This window comes from Anabrus simplex, chromosome 7 (assembly GCF_040414725.1).
Source record: "Anabrus simplex isolate iqAnaSimp1 chromosome 7, ASM4041472v1, whole genome shotgun sequence".
Lineage (NCBI taxonomy): Eukaryota > Metazoa > Arthropoda > Insecta > Orthoptera > Tettigoniidae > Anabrus > Anabrus simplex.
Genome location: NC_090271.1, coordinates 182,081,738 through 182,104,787, shown reverse-complemented (window position 1 = coordinate 182,104,787; position 23,050 = coordinate 182,081,738). Strand labels below are relative to the sequence as shown.

The 23,050-nt window shown below is 38.0% G+C and overlaps 1 protein-coding gene across 3 annotated transcripts in view; it reads right to left on the bottom strand.

Moving 5' to 3' along the window:
• Window positions 1-23,050, bottom strand: part of mop (myopic) — a 310,174-nt gene that overhangs the window by 269,746 nt on the left and 17,378 nt on the right. For all 3 annotated transcript variants that reach the window (XM_067151489.2, XM_067151488.2, XM_067151487.2), the window contains exons 3-6: window positions 10,432-10,609; window positions 9,709-9,853; window positions 879-991; window positions 354-530 (exon numbers count right to left, since the gene is read on the bottom strand). In XM_067151489.2, the coding sequence (XP_067007590.2) occupies window positions 354-530; window positions 879-991; window positions 9,709-9,853; window positions 10,432-10,609 (613 nt within the window). The remainder of the gene's footprint in view (window positions 1-353; window positions 531-878; window positions 992-9,708; window positions 9,854-10,431; window positions 10,610-23,050) is intronic.

Below are 23,050 nucleotides of genomic sequence, written 5' to 3'. Positions count from 1 at the left end.
GAGTACTTCCATTATTAACATCGGAATATATAATTTCATTGTTACGTTCTCATTAGCTGTAATTGTGTGTTGAAATCGGGAAGCCACTCCAGAAAATTGAAATATATTTCAGATGGCAGAGATAACCCATACACAATACTACAACTTTTCACAGAAATAGATGACATAGGCACCAACACAGTAGTAAATGGAGAGACGTGCAGTGAACCGGAGGATGGTTTTGAAGACGACAACATCGAATTAACTGACAGAGAATCTGACCCAAAATATAACCCACAGTTAGATGATCCCTATGATTCTGACGAGCCGCGAAGAAAGAGAAGACGTGATCCTTAAAGATGTATCTTACTAACCTCAATATTATCCATACCCTTAGAAAGTTTTGCAGCCTCCTCCAACTTTTCTGATGCAGCCTGATAATAAGCAACACGTTCTCCCATCTTCTGTTGTTCCTCTGCTTGCTGCCCTTGATACAATAGAGATATGCATGTGTGGTATGCTATCTTGAATTTTACATACCGCTTCCAATTCTAAAAAAACAATTACAAATATCATGTAAAACAAAGCAGTATAAGAATTAAGGTCACTGACAGAAATCTAAAAAACAAAATGATAATCTAAATAACAAAAGAAGAAAAGCAATAATTTTTTTATTACTCAATGTTATCAAACGACATGGAAGAAAAATAAATACCCGTAAAATACTGTACTCTTTTACTTCTTTATTAGTTATGATACCTGAGCCATTTAGGTAGGATACTGATTTTTGTAACAAAGATATTTAAACAGGAAACAATTTTAGCCAGCAGACAAATCAGTAAATGAAAGTACCTGTAACTAATTATGAAATTTTATGTAATCTCTAAAACTTGTTTTACCTTATATATTTTTGAACCAACAGTCTCTGAAATAGAACAATCATCCGAACCACCTTGTTCCAATGTATTCAAGGCAAGGTTGTAGTAATCCACGATCTGAACAGCAACTTTTGCTGGAAAAAAAGATGTGAACATTACTCAGTTAGTAAAAAAATTTAAAGTTAGAAGTTACATAAAGTTACAAAGCTGGTATGGAATTAACATCACAATAAAACTCTTCTAAATAGAGTGGCAACTCTCTGGAAATCAATTTCATCCAACACTTTCTCTAGCCCAGGAAGTGCTGTAGACATTCAGTTAATCTAACTACATTACTAAATCACTTTACCAGCACATTTATCTACACAATTACATTATCTTGCTTATACCAGGTAGTTATAATTGAAGTGACTGTTCAGACTGGTACAGAGTGGGCTGTGGTGATCATAGAACTCAAACTTCATAGATATGCTAGTTAAGCAATGTGCCCGTGAATTATGTAAAATAATTGGTTCCAACTTATGTCACCAGGTGAAAATATGGTGCGGTAAGCAGTCAGAATGTGCAATTTTCTATGACTCTTCCGGTGTCATCAAGTACCTGTTGCTTGGTGATGCATGCTTATTCCCTTTGTGAAGTGGATGTTCATATTAATTAATTGAGAAGGTTTAACACTTCCATGCCAAATGCAATGGCTATCGAGATTCGAGATCTTGCACTGCTAATGAAGTTTTTTACCAGAATGGCAAAAGCAGCAATGCTGCATTGCAGGAATAACGCTAACAGAAACAGCTGAGAACATGTCCCATGCCAATTAATGGGCTAAAGAATATGATGAAATTGGTAGAAACAGGTCAATTAGGTATCGCACCACGGAGAGGACGGTGGCACATCCCCAGACTTGTTTAAGTTGCTGTAGCAGTCCTCTAGCTGGGTCACATGAATTGTCTCTCCTGTGGTCAACAGTTCACAAGATTTTGCAGTAATACAAGATTCATACTGTGCATCAACTGAAACCTCTAGATATTCCACAATGCTGTGAGTTTGCCCTTCAGTTTTTGGCACTATGTGGCCAAGGAATATTTTGTGGATTGATGAGGAGCATTTTACTCTGAACAGTTACACACAACTGTTACATATGGGGTTCGACTGATGCACACGTTGTGCAGGAACAACCATTCCACTCAGCTTACGTGACTGTTTGGTGCAGTTTCACAAGCTCCTCCTTTCTTGGTCCGGTTTCTACGAGATGACAACTCGCAGGGCTGTTAGGCGTACAGTGACACCTGCAAGTTATACGGACCACCTTGAGCAACATGTGATTCCAGCTTGGCAAGAATGCAACTGTGACCATACCATTATTTTCATGCAATATAATCCAACAACACACGTCAATTACCAGGTGAAAGATGTGCTGCGAGAAACCTTCGTTAACAACTACATCATTTCTAGGCCATTTTAACATGCATTATTTTCAAAATCATCATCTTATTCTTCTTCTGTGAATCTGTCTTGAGACAGGTATCAACTTGACAGCATCCACGATTCTCTGTCCTGAGCATCTTGCTTCAGTTGTTCATAGCTTCTCCCTTGTTTGACATCTGTTAACATTCCAAACCTTCTTCCTCCTCTTCCTTTTCTTGCATCTATTTTTCCCTCCATCAACCTCTGTTGAAGACAATTTCTATGTAGTATGTGACCCAACAAGAATATTTTCCTCTTCCTTATCGTTTTCATCAGGTGTCTCTTCTCTCCTACTTTTCTTAGCACTTCATTTCTCACTTTATCTGTCCACTTCACTTTTTCCATTTTTCTCCACAACCATATTTCAAAATTTTCCAAATACTTTATTTGTTTCTTTCTTAATGTCAATGTTTCAGCTCAATACGACAATACATTCCACACAAAACACTTTGCGAACCTCTCTCTTAAATCAATAGGGATTGCCTTAGATGTCCAAAGCCCTCTAAACTTTCCGAAGGCTTCTTTTCCCATAGATATTCTGCTTCTTATTTCTTCTGTACAGCTCCCATTCCATGTCAACAAACTTCTCAAGTATCTAATTGTTCCAATTTCTTTCCCACTAGTGTTATATTAACAGCAATCTCCTCCTTTCCTATTCTCATCACCTTAGTCTGCCCAATGTTTATCTTCATTCCAAACTCTTTGTCCACTCTCTTAATATTTTCCAACATGACTTTTAGATCTTTTTCTGATTCCGCTCCTCCCACTACAAAACCTCTTGCTTTTTCCAGGGCCTTCTCTGTCAGTTTTTCGGCATATATATTGAACAGAGCCAGTGACATGCAACATCCCTCTTTCACCCCTCTTCCGATACCCACTTCTTTTGTTTGATATTCATCTACTCTAACCATCACCTTCTGATTCTTATACAACTCTTTAATCAGCCTTCTGTCTTTCCAGTCTACACCAGTATCTTTCAGAATCCTCATCAGAATGCACCAGTTCACTCTGTCAAACACTTTTTCCCAAGCAATGAAACATATATACATTTCCCTATTCACTTCTAACATCCTTTCTGCAATCATCCTTAAGCATTCAATTGCATCTCTGGATCCTCTTCCCTTTCTAAAACCAAACTGGTCATCTCCTATATTCTCCTCTATTTTCTTTTCTATTCTTCTCAGCATTATCTTGGTCACTGCCTCAGTAACATGACATAAAACTAACTGCTCTATAGTCTTTACATTGTTTAGCATTAAATTTCTTTGGTAAGGGAACCATAATGGTCCTAAGAAGATCTTCTGGCCAAATGCCTGTATCGTATATTGTGTTCACCAGACTTGTCAGTCTAATTATTCCTCCATTCCCTAAAGCCTTTAATGCTTCAGATGGTATCTGGTCACAGCCCATTGCTTTCCTTTCCTTTAGGCCCTGGATTGCCTTCTCCACTTCCCATTTTTCTATCCTTAGTCCTCTGGATTCTTCGTTGCAATCCATCTCATCCTCCAGTATCATTGTTCCATGATCAGCTTGATGATCATATAGAACTTTTATATATTCCATCCACACTTCCTTACTTTCTTCTAAACTTGATGTCATTTTTGTTCATTATTCCTTATTTGCTTATCTTCCTTGGCTTTCCCCTCATCAAGCTCCTTGCTGTTCGATACATCCCTTCTATTTTTCCCTCCTTTTCCAACTTTTCTATTTCTTCACATTGGTTTTTCATCCATTCTTCCCTGGCCTTGTCAGTTGTCTTTCTCAGCTCATTGTTTAGTTTTCTGTATTGCATTCTTCCTTCATGTGAGGAGTAATATTTCCATTTCCTCCATTCATCCATTTTATCTAACACCTCCTTAGTTATCCATTCCTTTTTATTTCTTTTCCTACTGACTTTACCTACTTCTTCTTCTAAGATTATTACTATTGCAGTTCTGATGGTGAGCCATTCCTGTGATACATCCATACTCCTCAAGTTTTCCAACTTTTCTTCAGTCCTTCTTATATAAGACCTGACATTTTCATTCTTCAATTTTGTTACATCCCACTCCCTTCCAGGGTGTTTATTTCGGATATGTTTCAGTCGTGTTCTTATATCTGCCACTAGCAAGTTGTGGTCTGCATTTGCATCTGCCCCAGCGAATGTTTTAGCCATTTTAGTGCTGTTTTTGAACCACTGATTGAGTAGAATAAAATCTATCTGATATCTGGCTGTTTCACCAGGACTCTTCCATGTGTACAGCCTCCGATTATGGTTCTTAAACCAGGTGTTAGCAATCCAAAGGTCAAGGCTCTTGCAGAAATCAAACCCAAACACATGCGACTTCTGGTTGTGGGGATATTTCAAGGATTGTGTCTACCAGGGACATATACAGTATCTGCCTCATCTAAAGACAAGCATGCAATGACATGTCATTCTGATTTCACCAGATATGCCACAAGAAACTGTTGACCATGATGTGTCATGGATGGAGCAAGTTGCTGAATTGGGAGGTCATTCTGAACAGTTCTTGTAACCATAGTTCACAAAAAAATGTGCCAGAACCACTGTTATCATGTGTTTTAGCTTTCCTGCCTTTTGCTTGTGCCCATACCACGTTCTGATTGCTTACAGTGCAATATTTTTGCCTGGTGGCAGGAATTGAAACTGATTACTGTATTTGTTTTGCACGATTCAAAAGCACACTGCTTGATTAACATATCTACGATGTTCCAGACACCTACGACCACCACAGCTCATGCTGAAACACTAAATTTTTATGGATTTTAGAAACTCTGAGATGCCAGAATTTTGTTGGAGAAGTTCTTTTAAGTGCTGATAAATCTACAGTTATATATATTTCAGCATCTTCCAATACCACCACACTGAGCCAGGATTGAACTTTCCACTTGAGCTCAGAAATCCAGTGCTCTAACCATCTGAATATATAATCCTGAAATTTCCCAGTCTGTCTAAACTAAGTCAAATACAGTGAAATCTGCTAAAATGGTCACCTTAAGAAACAACCATTTTTCCCTGGGATCTATTAATTTCCCCATTAAGGCCTAAGTAAATATGCCCTCATTTTATGGTTGGCGGCCTTGTACACTGACCTGTAATTTGAAGCCAGATACTATTTTGCACTGAGAGCCATCAGATATTTTACATGCTCTGCTTGTGTCTCAAGGAGGGACTTCATCACAGCTAAACAACTGGATTAATGCAGTAGAACGTTCACATTTGTGGAGTGCACTAAATGCATTTTCCTAAACCTCCCTTCTCTGTCACCTTTCAACCAATAAAGTTGCAAAACATATCAACAAAGAATGAGGCAGCAGTAATGGCTTATGCCATTTAAGTCAGAAAAAAAATACTTTCAATTTGGTTTAAGAGTTCAGTCAAGTATATTCAGTACACAGTAAAACCTGTCTTAACGGACACCTTTCACCAGCGGACACCCCTCATTGGCGGATGATTTTCTAGGTCCGTAATTAAATGCCATGTGGTGTATGAGTAATTTACCCCTCTTATACGGAGACCCTTTATTATGGACACGGACACGCCATAGCCACGAGAAACATCAATTAAACCTCTCCTAACGGACACTTTCTTTTTCAAAAAAATTCTGTATTTGTGTCCTGTACAGTATGTATTCGCTTACTTTTTGCACAGCCGGTACTTCCAAGAATCACAGACACCGTAACTTTTGATCCTGGCTGTACACATTCTTGGAAGGCAACACTAAGCTACGCTATCACTTCCGGAAGTTGTGTGATCTGACATGCTCAACAGCCCTGGAATTCGTACCTTCACTGTCAGGTTAATTTTCATTGACTCATGGGCTTTTGATGTGTTCAATTTTACGTTAGTAACGGTGTGTAAACATGGCTCCGAGGAAGCTTTAACTTTAAAAGAAAAGGTAGGCATAATAGACTATCATAAACGTGAGAAGTGTGGTGTGCGTAAACTGTCGGAAGTGTTTAAAATTGGAAAGACACAGGCAGCTGAAATTGTGAAAAAGCAAGAGAAACTAGTAATAGAATGGCATTTAAATGGCAACGAACAGCGCATTAAACTGTTTCAAAGTGGTAGTGGAGCTCTCATTGACAAGGCAACGCTAGAGTGGTTCACTAAAATAAGAAGTCAGAATGTCCCTGTCTCAGGACCAATGATAGAAGCAAAAGCGTTAGAATTTGCGACAGAATTAGGTATTGCAGATTTCAAAACCTCGAATGGCTGGCTAGAAAGATTCAGAAAGCAACATGGTATCAACTTCAGAGCGATTTGCGGAGAATCATCCAATGTTAATATGGAGATTGTTGACAACTGGCAAGAAAAAACACCTTCAATCATAGGGGGAATGCTCCGGAAAATATTTTGAATGCCGATGAAACTGGATTATTTTTCAGTGCTTTACCCGACAAAACTTTGTGTTTCAAAGGAAATCATTGTACTGGTGGAAAAGTTGCGAAAGAACGTCTTACGGTCTTGTTATGTGCAAGTATGAGTGGAGAATGGGAGGAGCCTCTTGTGATAGGAAAAGCTGCAAAACCAAGGTGTTTTAAAAATATGGACGTTACAAAGTTGGGCATTGAATGGAAAGCGAATAGGAAAGCATGGATGACTAGAGAAATAATGACAAGAGTGACTAGGACAATCGGACAGAAAAATGATACGCCAGGAGCGAAAAGTGTTATTATTCCTCAATAATGCAGCATCGCATCCGGATACAATTAAGTTGCAAAATGTGAAGATCGTCTTTCTCCCACCAAATGTAACATCAGTTTCTCAGCCGCTTGACCAAGGAGTGATCCAGAACTTCAAGGTTATGTACAGACAGTTAGTGATGAAGCACATAGTATCAGAACTTAACAGGAATGAAGTAACCCTTCAAACACTGACAAAGGGGCTGAATGTTCTCCAAGCAATTTTATGGATAACCAATGCATGGAAAAACGTCACGGCCTCAACAATTCGTAACTGCTTTGTGAAAGCTGGGTTTCCCGCTAGTGGTGGACATCCCGAAATAGAATCTGATACCCTTCCTGACAGCATGGAAACAACACAAGAGTTGATTAATGCAGCAGGTTACAGTGTACAAGTGAACACCTATATCAAAATTGATTCAGATATTCCAACAGAGTGTGAGAGTGGAGACACGAAAACGATTCTTCAGTCAATCCTAGGGAAGAAGGACAAAAATGAAGATTCTGACGAAAGCGGGAGTGAAGGTGATGCTAATGATGACTTTGAAGAAAACACGGAAACTAATGTGCTGCCAATAACCTCGTACAGTGAGGGTCTCTGCATCGTTAAGCGACTGAAAGAATTTTATTATAAACAAAACGATGAAAAAGGTGTAAATTTGACCCACGATTTAATTGCACACAGTGAAAACATCATTGCTAAACCGAAATGGACAAAACAAATGAAATTTAGGATTTTTTCAAGTGCAAATGTTTTACTGTACTGTGCTAGAGATTGCTACATCTACATACTGTTTTGAAGTTTCAAAAACTCATACGTTGTTCTTAATTTTAACATGGTGAACGGTAATAGTGTACAGTGTGCTCAATAGAGGTTTCCATAGAAGTGTTTTTGTCTCTTTAATACAGTGCATCACAGCTGCAGCAGCCCATCTACAACTTTCTCATGCGAGTACAGTGCAGTATATTGTACAATACCGTATACAGTATACAATTAAAGGTACATTTGCGAGAATTGTTAACACATATGATACATGGGTTATTGTGTTCCAACTTATGTTTAATGGTACCGGTTTCATAACCTCTCGTGGGCGGACACCCCTTCATAACGGACATTTTTTTCAAACATGATAACTTACCAGGTAAAGTCATCTGAATATTCCATTGATAGGACATTATGATAAAAATCACAAAACAAAATTAAATTCTAGACTTTTTGTAAATAACATAAATAAAATATGTATGTCCTATGTGTGAATGTGGAATTGATGATGTAGTTAGAAATATTTTTCTCATGTGATTTATTGAAATGTGGTTTTGACCTGACTGCATGTTCACCACGGTGGGCTCAGGTTATTTCGGCGTTGTTTGTGCTAATTTATCTTGTGGAAATGATTGTGTTTAGTGAATTTTATAGCATATTTAAGTAAAATTCTACATTGTCGTGATCGCAAAAATTAATAGGTCCGTACTATTTCAACCCCGCATGAACAAGGTTAAACATGGTTAAATAAAGTTGATCAATGTAGGATTTTCAAGGTGTTTTATAACGTTAACTTGTAGGCCTAAACATCTTAAATTATTTTCAGTCACACTCTGATTTTCATGGAAAAACTGCTTCTTTAAGATCATAATAATACTTGTAAAATCTTAAATTGACATAATTATTTGAGATTACATTAAAATATTCTGAAGAATGTGAATTATTCAAGTTTCCTCAGAAATTATGTCAACAATATCAGTGAAATTATCAATGATTAAGACAAGATGATAATGTAAATGCTGTAAATATTATTTCTGAGAATATTCAAGACGTTAATCATGATTAACAAAATTCAATTAGGATGAAATTTCCATTTTTTCTTGATTTGTCAGTGTGATACAGAGATAGCCAGTTTCTGTTAATTTCATTGCTCAAATAAGTTAAGACAAGTTTCACCTCCTACATTTTGATTTTCCTCAAGCCAAATGAAGGTTACTTTCGATTTTTATTTATATTTCAGTGTAATTCAGGCTTCGATGTGGAAGAACCAGAATGTCACAATTTTGTAAAATAATCTTATGAGAAGAAATAAGAAACAACAGCAAGAATCCTTTTATTTTGTCAAATATTGTGTTTAAAATGTGCTAATAACAATAAATGTCAAGCCATTGTTTTAGAATTGTTTTTCTTTCATTGTCATCAGTCCTTGTCCTATTAGATGCCTCTAAAAATAAGCGACACCTGTTAACGAACAGTCCACCTCTGGATCTCTCGTGCACCGCCTGAGCCTACCTGGGTAATAGCGGGCAGTATAGTTTTATATTATATTTAAAATGGTGTAACGAGGTAGCACTGTTGTGTATACGAACAAGTTTCTTTCGTATTGTAACGTGTAATGTATACCAAAGCTGAAACTTTCTTCAGCTTATTCCAGTTATTTCTGGGGTCGCTGAGTACTCCCACGAATCACAAGGCTCATTTTTGGTTTTGATCAGGGGCTTAAGGCTGGATGTCATTCCTGATGCCATGTGATACACGAGATGAAATTCTCAACCTAGGATCGACTGCGGCTCGAACCTCAACCTTCCCGGTGAGAAATGAGTAACTAAGCCACTAAGCTAATCACATCCCTCTGTAATGAATACTATGGAAAGAAAGTAATACAAAACATACCTAGTCAAAGTAATTTTTGAACGAAGTAGATTAATTAAAACTCACCAATTATAGTGGCCTTTCTGTTATCCATCATACTTTTCTCCAGTATGCACTCCTGTGCTTGGGCTAATGATAAATGATACATGAACTGCATCACATCTGGAGCAAGGTCTATTCCTGCTGGCTGTGGATATGTATCTTTTAAATGCTGAAAACAAATGTTCGTAAGTCACATAGTAAAAGTACAACAGAGTAATTTGAGTCATTAAGCAGCAAAGGAAAATGAACAAGTAACAGGAATTCCAAAACTAAGGTACAAGAAGTAATAAAAATATGGAGCATCAAAACTCCTTAAATGCTTGGTCTAATCTACATTGGTCTAGTCCAAATTCAAGAATAATCCATGATAATAAATAAGATCAGATAAACTTTGAAGCAAACTTTAGGCTAGAACTAGAAGAAACCCCAATCTTATAAGTTCTCAACCAATTTTCCTAGTATTACATGTATGTATGTGTTTTTAATGGATATGTTTGTATTCCTTTAGAAGTTTCATATTTCTCCAATAATCTCAATAACTTGTGATTATGATTTCTAAACATGGTAGTGTAGTTTTTGGGCTTTTGTCATGTCAGGAAAACAAGGAGAAATTCTTTACATTTTATGGAAGACTTCACTCTGCGTCTTCAGAAAGAAAACACGCCACACACTCTTCAGAGTTAACTTGATTTCAGAACTAAAAACCGCTAATTTTTACACAAAACCAATTGGATGAAATCGAATTACCTGAAATGCCCAAGCAGCACACTGGAAATGTGTACAAGACATTTTCATTCCATCTGCTGTCACTCTACTATCACCAGCTCCCAACTGTGAATGAAGAGCTCCAATATTATATAAGATGGCCACCATCTCAAACTGTATGTCAGCAAGAGTACATACCATACTTGCATATGTGTCACGCCTGAAACAAACAATCCTCAACTATTTCTTTATAATATTTTAAAATTATTTCTCTCAAAAAATTCAAGGAGACACTACAAAATACAGAAGTTGGTACAAGGTGAATGGTGAACAAATCAACAACTTGAGATATGCCAATGATACCGTTCTCATTGGCAGTAGGCCTGAGGAATTACAACTGTTCATCAACAGAATGTCCAACTCATTTGCTGAACGGTTAGCGTACTCTCCTTCGGTTCAGAGGGTCCCAGGTTAGATTCCCGGCCAGATCGGGGACTTTAACCTTCATTGGTTAATTCCGATGGCCCGGGGGCTGGGAGTTAGTGCTGTCCCCAACATCCCTGCAATTCACACACCACACTCCATACAATAACACGCAGTTACCTACACATGGCAGATGCCGTCCACCCTCATTGGAGGGTCTGCCTTACAAGGGCTGCACTCGGCTAGAAATAGCCACACAAAATTATTATCATCATCAACAGAATCACAGCAGTATTTCAAGCATATGCCTTAAATATGAACATAAATAAAACAAACATCATGCTCACTGAATTTACTGAATTACAAAGGATAACAGCAAATGTAAACAAAATAACATACCGCATCTTGGATGTAATATCGAGGAGAACTGCGATGTGACCATAAAGATAAAAAAAAAAAAAAAAAAAGAATAGAGAAAGCCTGAGCCAAACTCTTAGGAATGAGAAATATCCTTAATGAAGATTTAAACTGAAAATCAGGCTTATGAGGTGTTGTACAGGGTGATAGGGGTATACGTGCAGATATTTCTTGTAGCAATCGAGAATGATGCGTCAAAACAATATATACCAATTTTTAAGTAATCGTTGGAAGTTACTTCCATGAGCAAAGGAATATGATGTTTTTAGAGTAAATACGCCTCTTTCATATGAAAGGATATCTTTGCTTTGTTTACGTATATGGGCAGCCTGACAATGATAACTGCTGAAGCCTGGTGTTACTGGGTCTTAAGTTACGCTCCATACTTACCAAAATGGTTTTGTTCGTGTGATTGGGCAGCCTGTCCAAGGTAACAGCTGAAGGCTGGTGCTACTGGTTCACGACAAGTTACGCACCATTCTTGTTAAACCAGTATTGTTTACGGGTATGTGCATCCTGTCCAAGATAACAGCTGAAGCTGGTGCTATTGGTTTATGATATGTTACGTAACACTCTGCCCAAACCAGTTTAGATTATTTACGGGCAGCCTGACCACGATAAATTGTTAGCATTTTGTTTCTGTTTCAAGATCTTCAGATGCCCTTGGTCATCGATCTCTGTTCATGGAGACGTGATACAAATTTTTATAATTTATTTAAATGCCACCTATTCAATACATAATAAGCTAATGAGGACTTACATCCTAATTAGATTGTTAAAATGGTACATGTTTCGCTCCTTTTTTGTGAGCATCATCAGCCAATTGTCATTTACCCAAGAACAAGGAGCGCAAATGGAACAAGTAATTCTCAAGAGGATGTGCGTAACCCTAGACAATTACGCAACAGCAGGAAGAATATATCAACTGGTTCAATTTGGAAACATACGGTGTTCATTCAAATTCTACTTCACATTAGAATGTTTTCATTTTACCAACAAGTTCATTCAGAAACAATATTGATGTAATGACAATATAGTATTAATGCCAATACATTTTGTACCAGTGTTACTCCAGTAACATCGAGAACAAGATAATGCTTCATAATATAGGCAATTATCAACTGCATAAAATTGTTAATATAGTTAATGAAGGTTCAATAACAATCACACAAGTCAAGAAATACCGAATCAATACAATTAGCTAGATCTCGAATGGTTTTTTAAAATGATTTTAAAGGGATGTTCAAGAGATGTGAGTTTTGTCAATAAATTTAAAGGACAATGTTAACACTAAGATTTTAGACAAATGTGTTTTAAATTAAAGACATAATTTTTATTGTTATATGATTTGTAAAATAATATAAGATTTGTCACTCATGTTTACAAAGCATATTTTAGATCAACAAAATGTGTTCAAGATCTTGTTAAACTTTGGGTAAATGCCTATTGGCTGATGATGGTCACAAAAAGGAGCAAAACATGTACCATGTTAACAATTTAATAAGGATGTAAGTCCTCGTTAGCTTATTATGTATTGAATAGGTGGTATTTAATAAAATTATAAGAATTTGTATCACAAGCAGATCTTCAATACTACAAAAAATGAAATTTATAACCTATAATGGAGAAGTATCGAATAGCCGGTGTTAATGTGGTTCTGTTGCTGTTGAGGATTGGGATATTTGTGCTCATCAGCCCCATGCTCTAGTGAGTGTTGAACTGGCCTGTCCATCTGTGTCAGTGCGGGGTCTGTAGATTGTGTGGTATTATAATTATTCGAGCATAGAGGTAGGGTAAGCACTCCAGGACACGAAGTATGCGACTATCTCCGTTTTGCATTGCATAAAGGGAGAATGAACAATGCAAAATCATGCTACCATATACACAAACAATGTTCATTGCATCAAGGAAATAATGCATGGGATAGGATATCCAAATGAATAGTATTGAAAGTGAATTATTAAAGCACATAGAACGTTTTGTTTCAAACGGATAATGTACATGTTATTAAACGACATAAATTAATGTACCTACAGTTCGTCCTTCCAAACTAAAAGAACGTGTATAATGATTGCAGCATTTGCAGTGCTTATTAACCATATCACAATAAAATTTTACGGGCTGAGTGGCTCAGACGGTTAAAGCATTGGCTTCCCGGACCTTACTTGGCAGGTTTAATCCTGGCTCAGTCTGGTGGTATTTTAACCTGCTCAAATACATCAGATTCCTATCAGTAGACTTACTCGCACATTAAAGAATACATGTGGGACAAAATTCTGGCACCTCAAGTCTCCGCTTCTTCCTTCGTTCTTCTGTCCACGTTATATTATTATTAAAATGAAAGTTAACCATCACACTCAAACTTTGTAGCTCTTAATTTGTCAGAATATATGAAAAAGAAAATAGCGAACTGTCAACATCTCCATATTATTAATTGTAATTCTGAACACGACTCCGAAATTACTGGAACATACACTTGAACATCCGAAGTTATTGTTCTGTTCCTTCAAAGGAAATGCTTGAAAATGTCATCTGTTAACTCGACGACAGGCTTCCATGTAGTGATACTATAAAGCTCTCACCCTCCTCCACGTCAGGTCTCACAGTTACGACGGCATCCCAAATACGTTGTCTTAAAGTTACTTCATCGGCATTTCCACATGGTACACCAAGTCTTTGAGGTGCCCCCAGAAATATAAATCTAGTGGATTTAAATCCGAGGAACTAGACTGCCAGCTGACGGGACTATACCGACCAACCCACCGACTGCAGAAACTGCATTCTAGCAAACTATGAACATACATACTGATGTGAGGAGGTGCCTCATCGTGCAAGAGCCACATCCGCTTATGTATCTGTAGTGGAACATCATCCAGAGGCTCTGGCAGAGAAGACTGCAGAAAATGGAGATAACTAGAGCCAGTCAGTCATGCAGGCAGCTCTAATGGCCCAAGAAGCTGATCTCCCAAAGTTACAGCCTTAACATTTTTAGAAAACCCTCGCTGGAAATGATCTTGGTGAATGGCATGAGGGTCTTCTGCTCACGTATAGGCATTGTGAAAATTAATTATATGCTCCCAAGTAAACGATGCCTCATATGTAACCAACACATTGTGCAGAACGTCTGCATTACATTCACATTGATGCAAGAACCAGGTACAGAATTCAGCTCTTGGTAGGTAACCCGCTTCTTGGAGAAGGGAAAGAAGCAACCGTGGCCTTAATTAAGGTACAGACTGGTGTGTAAATGGAAAACCATCTTCAGGGCTGCCGACAGTGGGACTCGAATGCAAGCTGATAGCTACGTGACCCAAACCATGCGACTGCTTGCTCGGTGAGATGCTGAACTCTGTGGTAGTGCTGTGGTTACAATAGATGTTCACACAATGTATGATGAGCAGTCTAGTTAGATGTACCTAATTTTCTTGCCAAGCTCCTTGTGGTTATAGTCGGTCCGTTCTCGTCAAGTTTTTAAAAAATCTTTCTTCTCGCTGAAGCGATGAGATTGGGACGCGATCCACGGCACTCGATCTTAGGATGAAGGGACCCTGAGTCCCAGAGCCTTCGGTACACAGCGATGAACGTTTAGCTATTGGAAATACGGCGGTTTGGAAATCATCGCCTATACAGCTTCCTCGCCGCATGTGCAGTTTCTCCAGCTGCTCCGTAAACAAGGTGAATATCAGCTAATTCGGCACATGAAATTGTTTTTGTAATATAATCAATTGGCTTCAGTGATGTTAGATCTACATCTGTTCATGACTGCAGGACAGGCAGCAACAACTTGCTAGCGATAACAGTGGGGGCAGGTAGCGTGGAGCCCACATCCAGTGCTGCATTCACTTGTTCACGCACCACCACTGAGTGTAACGTCACTCAGATTGCTTGCCTAACAGCTGCATCAGATCATTTCCTCATCTGACTGGTATCGTTGAGTTAACAGTATCTTGAGATTAAAACACATATTTAAAATAAAAACAAGAATACATTTTGGAATGAATTAATGGAACAAAGTCATATGTAATAATGATACGAAGAAGATGAAGAAGAAAATAGTAAATGTGGTGAAACGGATGCTCTAATGCCAGGTTGATTCGCTGGACGGTAGAGCTCTGGTCTTCTGATTGCAACATGGCAAGCTCGATCCGGCTCAGTCCGGTTATATTTGAAGGTGCTGAAATATGCCAGCCTCACATTGGTAGATTTAGTAAAAGAAGTCACGTGGGACAACATCCTGATATCTCGATTTCTCCAAAAACCGTAAAAGTAGTTAGTGGGACGTAAAACCTAACAACATTATTATTATGAAAGCTAGACCTGTTTACGAGTACAGCAAGACCTAGTCTCGCACATGCGCTACCACCCCTCTTCCCCCGGCAACTGGGGGAAGAGCACACCAACATAAGTTGGAATACAATAGCAAACAGGTTCAACAACCCCTATAATACGCTACTGTAGTTGAACACGTGACTCAACGACACAAGGACAGTATTTCCTACTATGGCATTTCAAAACGCATTAGGTCCTGAAATATTTGGCTCATTTATAGGGAAACTAATAGGACAAGGTAAAACGTACATAACATGCGTTGTGAGATGTACTTTTCTTTACAGACTAGCAAAATATCTGCACATATGCCCGTAACACACTGCATCTTCCCCATACAGCTTTATAGAATAACTAGCTGATGTACCCGTGCTTCACTACGGGATTCTCAGAAAGACTGACTTTGTGGTTTTCCTAACCTGAAATCAACATAGGTCATTACAAAAACGTAAGTATGTAGCGATTAAAAGCAATGCTATCATAAATACCCGATCAAATGGAAAGCCGCACGTTTTATCACTTTTAACATACAGTGCTGCGGTTAGATTACGGTGCCAATCTAATAGTCCAAAGTTCCAGAGTTGGGATGACCAGGCCGCAGATTGCCATGAACACTCATCTGCCGTTATTCTGCTAAATATGCACACTGTTCATTCCAATCAGTGCCTCAGAGTAGGGATTGAATAGCCCAAATGCTATGATCCAGTGTGTTACGTACCAGTAGTATCAGAAAATTTATAAACCAGGGGAATGGCATGCTAAAGAAGAAAGTTATCTAACTCCCCAGCTATTTCCCATCAATATTCAGACAGGCTGTTACACTCTGTACGACTGGGCGAGTTGACCGTGTGGTTAGCGGTGCGCAGCTGTGAGCTTGCATCCGAGAGATAGTGGATTCGAACCCCATTGTCAGCAGCGCTGAAGATGGTATTCCGTGGTTTCCCACTTTAACACCAGTCAAATGCTGGGCCTGTACCTTAATTAAGGCCTAAGGCACTCCTAGCCCTTTCCTATCCCATCGACGCCATAAAACCTATCTATGTCGGTGCAACGTAAATGAAATAAAAAAATACTCTGTACGCAGCAGTAAATCTATCTTCCGGAGATGAGGGGCAACAGAAGACACAAAGCACATCACGACAAACAATGGTCAATGTAATGTAATTGTTGATCAATGTTATGAGCTTTCTATATTGTAGGCCTTCACATTTAGTTTTCTTTCGACTCTGTGATTTGTAAAATATTTTATACCATCAACTGTAGTTTCTTATTCTCCGACTTTACATACCGATTTTCATTAAATACTGTTTACCCATTTTCTCGTTACTCGGTGCTGATATGGACTTAGTAACAAAAATCCAAATTCATGAATATCTTTGTGATCATAGCCAGTACGGTAACAATGTATAAGACATGAATAATAGGAAATTTAATACTATATAACCTTAGTTATGTAGCATTCATCGATTACACCTCTAATAAATATTTGAGAATTACATTTTAGGCCTTCCCCTAAACTACCATTTCACTCAGCGTGAATAAAATAATTTACAGCCTAGACTATAGCGACTTATTTCCTGACTTTGCATACCGATTTTCATCAAGATAGGACTACTAATTACAACAATATTTGAGAATTAAATTTTAGGCCTTCCCCTAAACTACCATTTTTCTCAGCGTGAATACAATTATTGATAGCCTAGATTGTAGCAACTTATTCCCCAACTTTGCATACCCATTTTCTTTAAAATACGACCACTAATAACACAAATAGTTGAGAATTCAATTTTAGGCCTTCCCCTAAACTACCATTTCACTCAGCGTGAGTAAAATGATTTATAGCCTAGATTGTAGAGGCTCATCCCCCGACTTCACGCACCGATTTTCATTAGACCACTAATAACAAATAGTTGAGAATTCAATTTTACACCTTCCCCTAAACTACCATTTCACTCAGCGTGAGCAAAATGATTTATAGCCTAGATTGTAGAGGCTCATCCCCCGACTTCACATACCGATTTTCATTAAATTCTCTTCAACCGTTTTCTCGTGATGCGTGTACATACATACAGACAGAAATTACGGAAAAGTAAAAAGTGCATTTTCTTGTTACTATGGACATGACCGATACAGAAATACCATTATTTTCAAATTCTGAGCAATGTACAGACAAAACTCTTATTTTATATATATAGAAAAGCTTGTCCTTAAAAGACACTCACTGAAAAAGACTTGAAAGCATTTGAAGTGAGACTTTACAGATGCATGCTGCTTATAAGCTAGGTTGAAAATGTGAGGAATGTAGAGGTGCTAGAGCATATGAAAAATATCAAAAGAAATTATGAACACCACCAACAAACACAAGCTAGAATATTTTGTCCATGTCATGCTGATCCCACTAGTGATGGGTTGTTCATGAATGAGCAGACTCTTTCGAATGACTCATTCAAAGGAACTAGCTTGGTTCCTTAGAGCTGGTCATGCAGTTACAAGTGGACTCTTTAATGAGAAAGGTGATTTTTTTTTTCTAGTGGTTTTACGTTGCACCGACACAGATAGGTCTTATGGCGACGATGCAATAGGAAAGGCCTAGGAGTTGGTAGGAACTGGCTGTGGCCTTAAGGTTCAACCCCAGCATTTGCCTGGTGTGAAAATGGGAAACCACAGAAAACCATCTTCACGGCTGCCGACAGTGGGATTCAAACACACTATCTCCCGGATGCAAGCTCACAGCCGCGCGCCTCTAACCGCACGGCCAACTCGTCTGGTAGAAAGGTGATTTTATCATGAGCTTAATCTCAGAAACAAGCTCATTTCGATGATCAAATGACAGATATACTACTTTATAGGGAGGCTGCTATCCACTCCATTGATTCTTGTCCCTTAACTCAATACCATTGGTCTACCATGCCATAGACATTGTGGACTAAAACTTAATGAAGCAATAAAATGAGAACAAATGAACATTTTATTGGAAACTACTTACCGGTTTACTTGCCGTATGCATTTAGAATCTATGAAGGATGTAGATCCAATTAATAATAATAATAATAATAATAATAATAATAATAAACGTACGGCCTCAGCCACCGTGTGCAGACATTTCAATTTTACGCAATCTGGCTGTCTGCTCGTCAATTTCGACGTTCCGTTTTACTCTAGGCCCACTAGATGGCAGACCGTGTAAACCGGAACTCTCTTGGGCGTCTATGGCTGAGATTTAATTAATTTTGTCGGGTAAACACTAAATGTGTCACCAGAGATCTTTTACATGCCAACATCGTATGACATGGAGTGTCGAATGGACCTTTTATCGCCCTTCAAAAATCCGACTACCTCTGCCGGGTTTGAACCCGCTATCTTGGGATCCAGAGGCCGACAATCTACCAACTGATCCACAGAGGCAGCTATCCAATTAAGAGCAAATAATCAACAATATCACCAAAACGACACTAAGTTAACGTTAATTTTGGAAAACTACGCTGTGTATAAACAACATTGCCACTATTCAGAGCACTGAATACACCATCACTAATCAGAAAGCTTAACAGTTGAGAGGCTGGTAAATCTTGGCAGTTTAGTTAAATGTATTCATAGTTGAGAATAAACAAATAATGCCAAAATTACTCATACCATTCAGTTTGATGGTTCAGTTGATAAAATGATACGGTTTTGAATTGAAATTAAGGAAAGTATAAAATTATATGACTACATTTAGAGTTTAAAAATAAATAACTAACTCCTGGTGAAAGAAAGAACATAGTGGCTAAAGAAGCTGAAGGGCTCGAATGAGAAATCTATCTTTAAACTGTTTCAAGCAGCAGTCCACAGTACTTACAATGTTGTACTGGCAATATATTTAAAATAATTTCAATTGAACAAATATGCAAAGAATGCCAATTTAGTGTTTGTATGTCTACATCCTGTATGGTACATTTAGTCCTGAATGACAATATTTTAAGAGAGAGTGGAGCATATGCAAAGTAATATGCAATATCATACATTACAATGGGAATACTTGTGCAGATATTTGTTTCATTACGGTACATAAAACAGTACCATTTAATTAGTAATGCTGGCAACAGTGCATATATATTTTGACAAGAATTATTCATTCTATCCCCAGAGTCTAGTAACTCTACCAGAGAGGATATTATGATGACATCTGTCTTGTGAAACAGACTACATTGTGCTAAGTCAATTCATTCAAAATTGAACAAGAGTGGAGAGTTGACTCCCCCACCCTATTAGAGCTTGTCAGGCTTATGAATGATCTAACGTGGTATCTTATTCAAAACTGAACGAGAGCAGAGAGCCACCTGCCGCACCCACTGGGAGCTTGGGCAGCTCATGAATGAAGGAGCTGACTCTTGAACAGTTCCCAGTTGGGAGCAGAAGAAGCTCACCTTATCTCCAACATCCACAGAAACAGTCCATTGCCCATTATCATGCAAAGTAAGATCAAACACAAAATCTCTGTGAAAGAATATAGTGGCTAAAGAAGCTGAAGGGCTTGAATGAGAAATCTATCTTCAAACTGTTTCAAGCAGCAGTCCATAAAAAATTATCACCAATGTTTGCTAAGCGGTATGGAACTAAAAGAAGAAATTCTATCTCATTCTATTTACCCCATTTTTGGATCTTGGAAGAAAAATTACTTCATGAGAATAAACAGGAAGAAGTATTGTTTGTTTACTTGGATGTAAAACAAAATAAAATAAATAAGCTGTAACCGTACAACAGGGTTACAGATTCCATTCAGTATTTATTATTATTATTATTGTTAATATTATTATTATCATCATCATTATTAACCCGATTCATTAGATTTTATATTCTGTTTCTCATCATTTAGACTGTAATAATTAGGTATCACGTATATTATTGTATGTAATCATAGGTTAAGTGAAATCTGTTTGTAATCATTCTGTATTGTAGTACGTGAGATTTGTTGGTTTCATATAGTCATGATGTGGTTTGTAACTCTGGCCAGATGAGCTGGCATAGTATTTTGCAATCGAGGCTATGTTTAACTGAGAATGTTATGTGCAAGTAGGTTTTACGGTGACTCATGCCGCATAGTCACTGTAATCCGCTTGGGTACGCTTATACGACACGTGACTGATGACATCAGTGCGTGGACACGTGATTGCGACCAAGTGTCAGTATTCGCCAGCTACTTTATGTTGAAGTGGAAGGGATGAACAGAGAGTAGGGAGATGAGTCGTCATCGCGAGGTTATAAAAGTCGATGCGACGGTGGTGAGAGGGATCAGATCATATGTATCAGTCAGATGTATCAAATGGAAGAAGTGGTCTTAGAATGATGGTCAGAGCTAAGAGTTGTGTTTGAAGAAGTAATAATCGAGGAGATCTACAAGTGGTGGTTGTATCCGAGCAGAGACGAGTACTATGCTGATAAAGAAACATCATCTTCTTGTGAGGATGGACTTCACAAGATGTTTCAATAATATTTTCCAATTTCTTATAATATATTGAGTGGACAAAATTACATTGGAGCTCCCTACACGCGTACATGGTACGTAGGCCAACTCCTTGTTATATAAGAAGATAACAGCAGACGGCTCCCGACTTCAGCTCATAGGTTTTCCCAAGAAGTTCAAGTTCAACAGCGGTGTATGCAGACATCAGGTAATTAAAGCATCAGACATGTTATGCATTCATAACATGAAGAAGAATGTAATCAGCGGCGATATCACATCTCACTTCAAGTTCATGCCAATAGCTTTTTTTGTTTAGATTAAATTTTCTTTTTCATATTACCGCAAATCTCACTAGATATATTTTTTTTGTTAAATTAAAAGACGTCAATGCTTGTTCATTGTGACGTAAATTATAGTCATAAACTCAGTTTTATTTTAATTATAATAAGTGATTCCAGTTCCATGTACAATCCTCAATTGTGGAAATGCAACAGTAATTTAATATTGTCCTGATCCATATCCCTGTATATTGCCAGATATGTGAGTTTATCACCTCACGCCTTGAGATAATTGATATAAGAGGTATGCTCTACCAAATTTTGTTGTTTTTATTTAAAAAGCAACTGGCGCTCAAACAAATGTTATGTCTATTGTGTGAAGGAGATGAAGGTATAAGAGTAGTGGTTGGAGTAGCCACAAAGCAAATAACAACAAAAGAAGTTCATAAATTCAGATTGCTTAAACTCATCTTTTTATGTGTTTAACATATTTTGCTAATAATATTTACGGTATGTATACGCAAGATCAATAAATTTAATCTATAGTAATTTTATTAAGAATGTACAAAAGTAACAAGGCAACATACTATGCAAATGTTATTAAATTTAAAAAAAAAAAACAATACAAATCAATGTTTGTAATCATTCATCGGGAGCAGCTGTTACTCTTATCCAAGTATTCCTATTTCTCCTCCGATTCTTCAAATACTTGAATTCAGGGATGCAGATGCCTTTGATGGCTAAAGAGACCAATCCTGGCATGAAAGATTGGCCACAATGGTTGCACCTTGTACAGGGTGGAGGCCATGGTTGAGCCTGGCGATGTTTATGCCTCTTACATTTTTCTCCTTCCTGTCTACGATGCTTATGCTCAAACTTTGCAACAGCAGCTGTCATAGTTGTGTACGAGCAAGAGCGGGTTTCTGCAATGATACACCAAGTACTTGGATTAATGTAGGTGCTCTTGAAGGTCTTCTTAATCTGATCGTTACAGCACTTCAGAGGGGCACCGTGAGGTCTCCTGCCAGTATTAATTTCGCTGATTTTCGAGGAAGTCTTATCTTTCGTGTGCTGGACATGTGCAACCCTCTGAGGTTATGACCAACGATGGTGGCCTTTATACCGTTCATCTTTGCCCTCTTTATAATTGTTGTGTTTGGAATGTAGTTATCTCATTTCATGTTCATAATATATCTAAGCTTCTCTTGATGAAAGCATTTTAGTTTCTTCACATCACAGCGATACAGAGTCCAGATTTCACATCCATACAGCAGGATGGAAGCCTCCGTGTCTCAGACGGCAGCGCGTCGGCCTCTCACCGCTGGATACCGTGGTTCAAATCCCGGTCACTCCATGTGAGATTTGTGCTGGACAAAGCGGAGGCGGGACAGGTTTTTCTCCGGGTACTCCGGTTTTCCCTGTCATCTTTCATTCCAGCAACACTCTCCATTATCATTTCATAGCATCTATCAGTCATTAATATATCACTTTGGGAGTGGTGACCCCATCATACTAACAGCCTATATATGGTTCATTCATTACATCCCTGACCCGGTCAAAGACTGGAAAACAGGTTGTAGGTTTTCATTTTTTTCACAGCAGGATGGAGATGACAACTGCTCGTTACACCATCAGTTTTGTATATATTCTTAGATCTTTATTCAGGAAGACCTGATGTATAAGATGTTTGAAAGTTGGACAGCACATATTCTGTTCTCCACATATTACTCCATTGAGCAGTTACTAGAGGGAATACTTCCTTGATAGAGGAAAT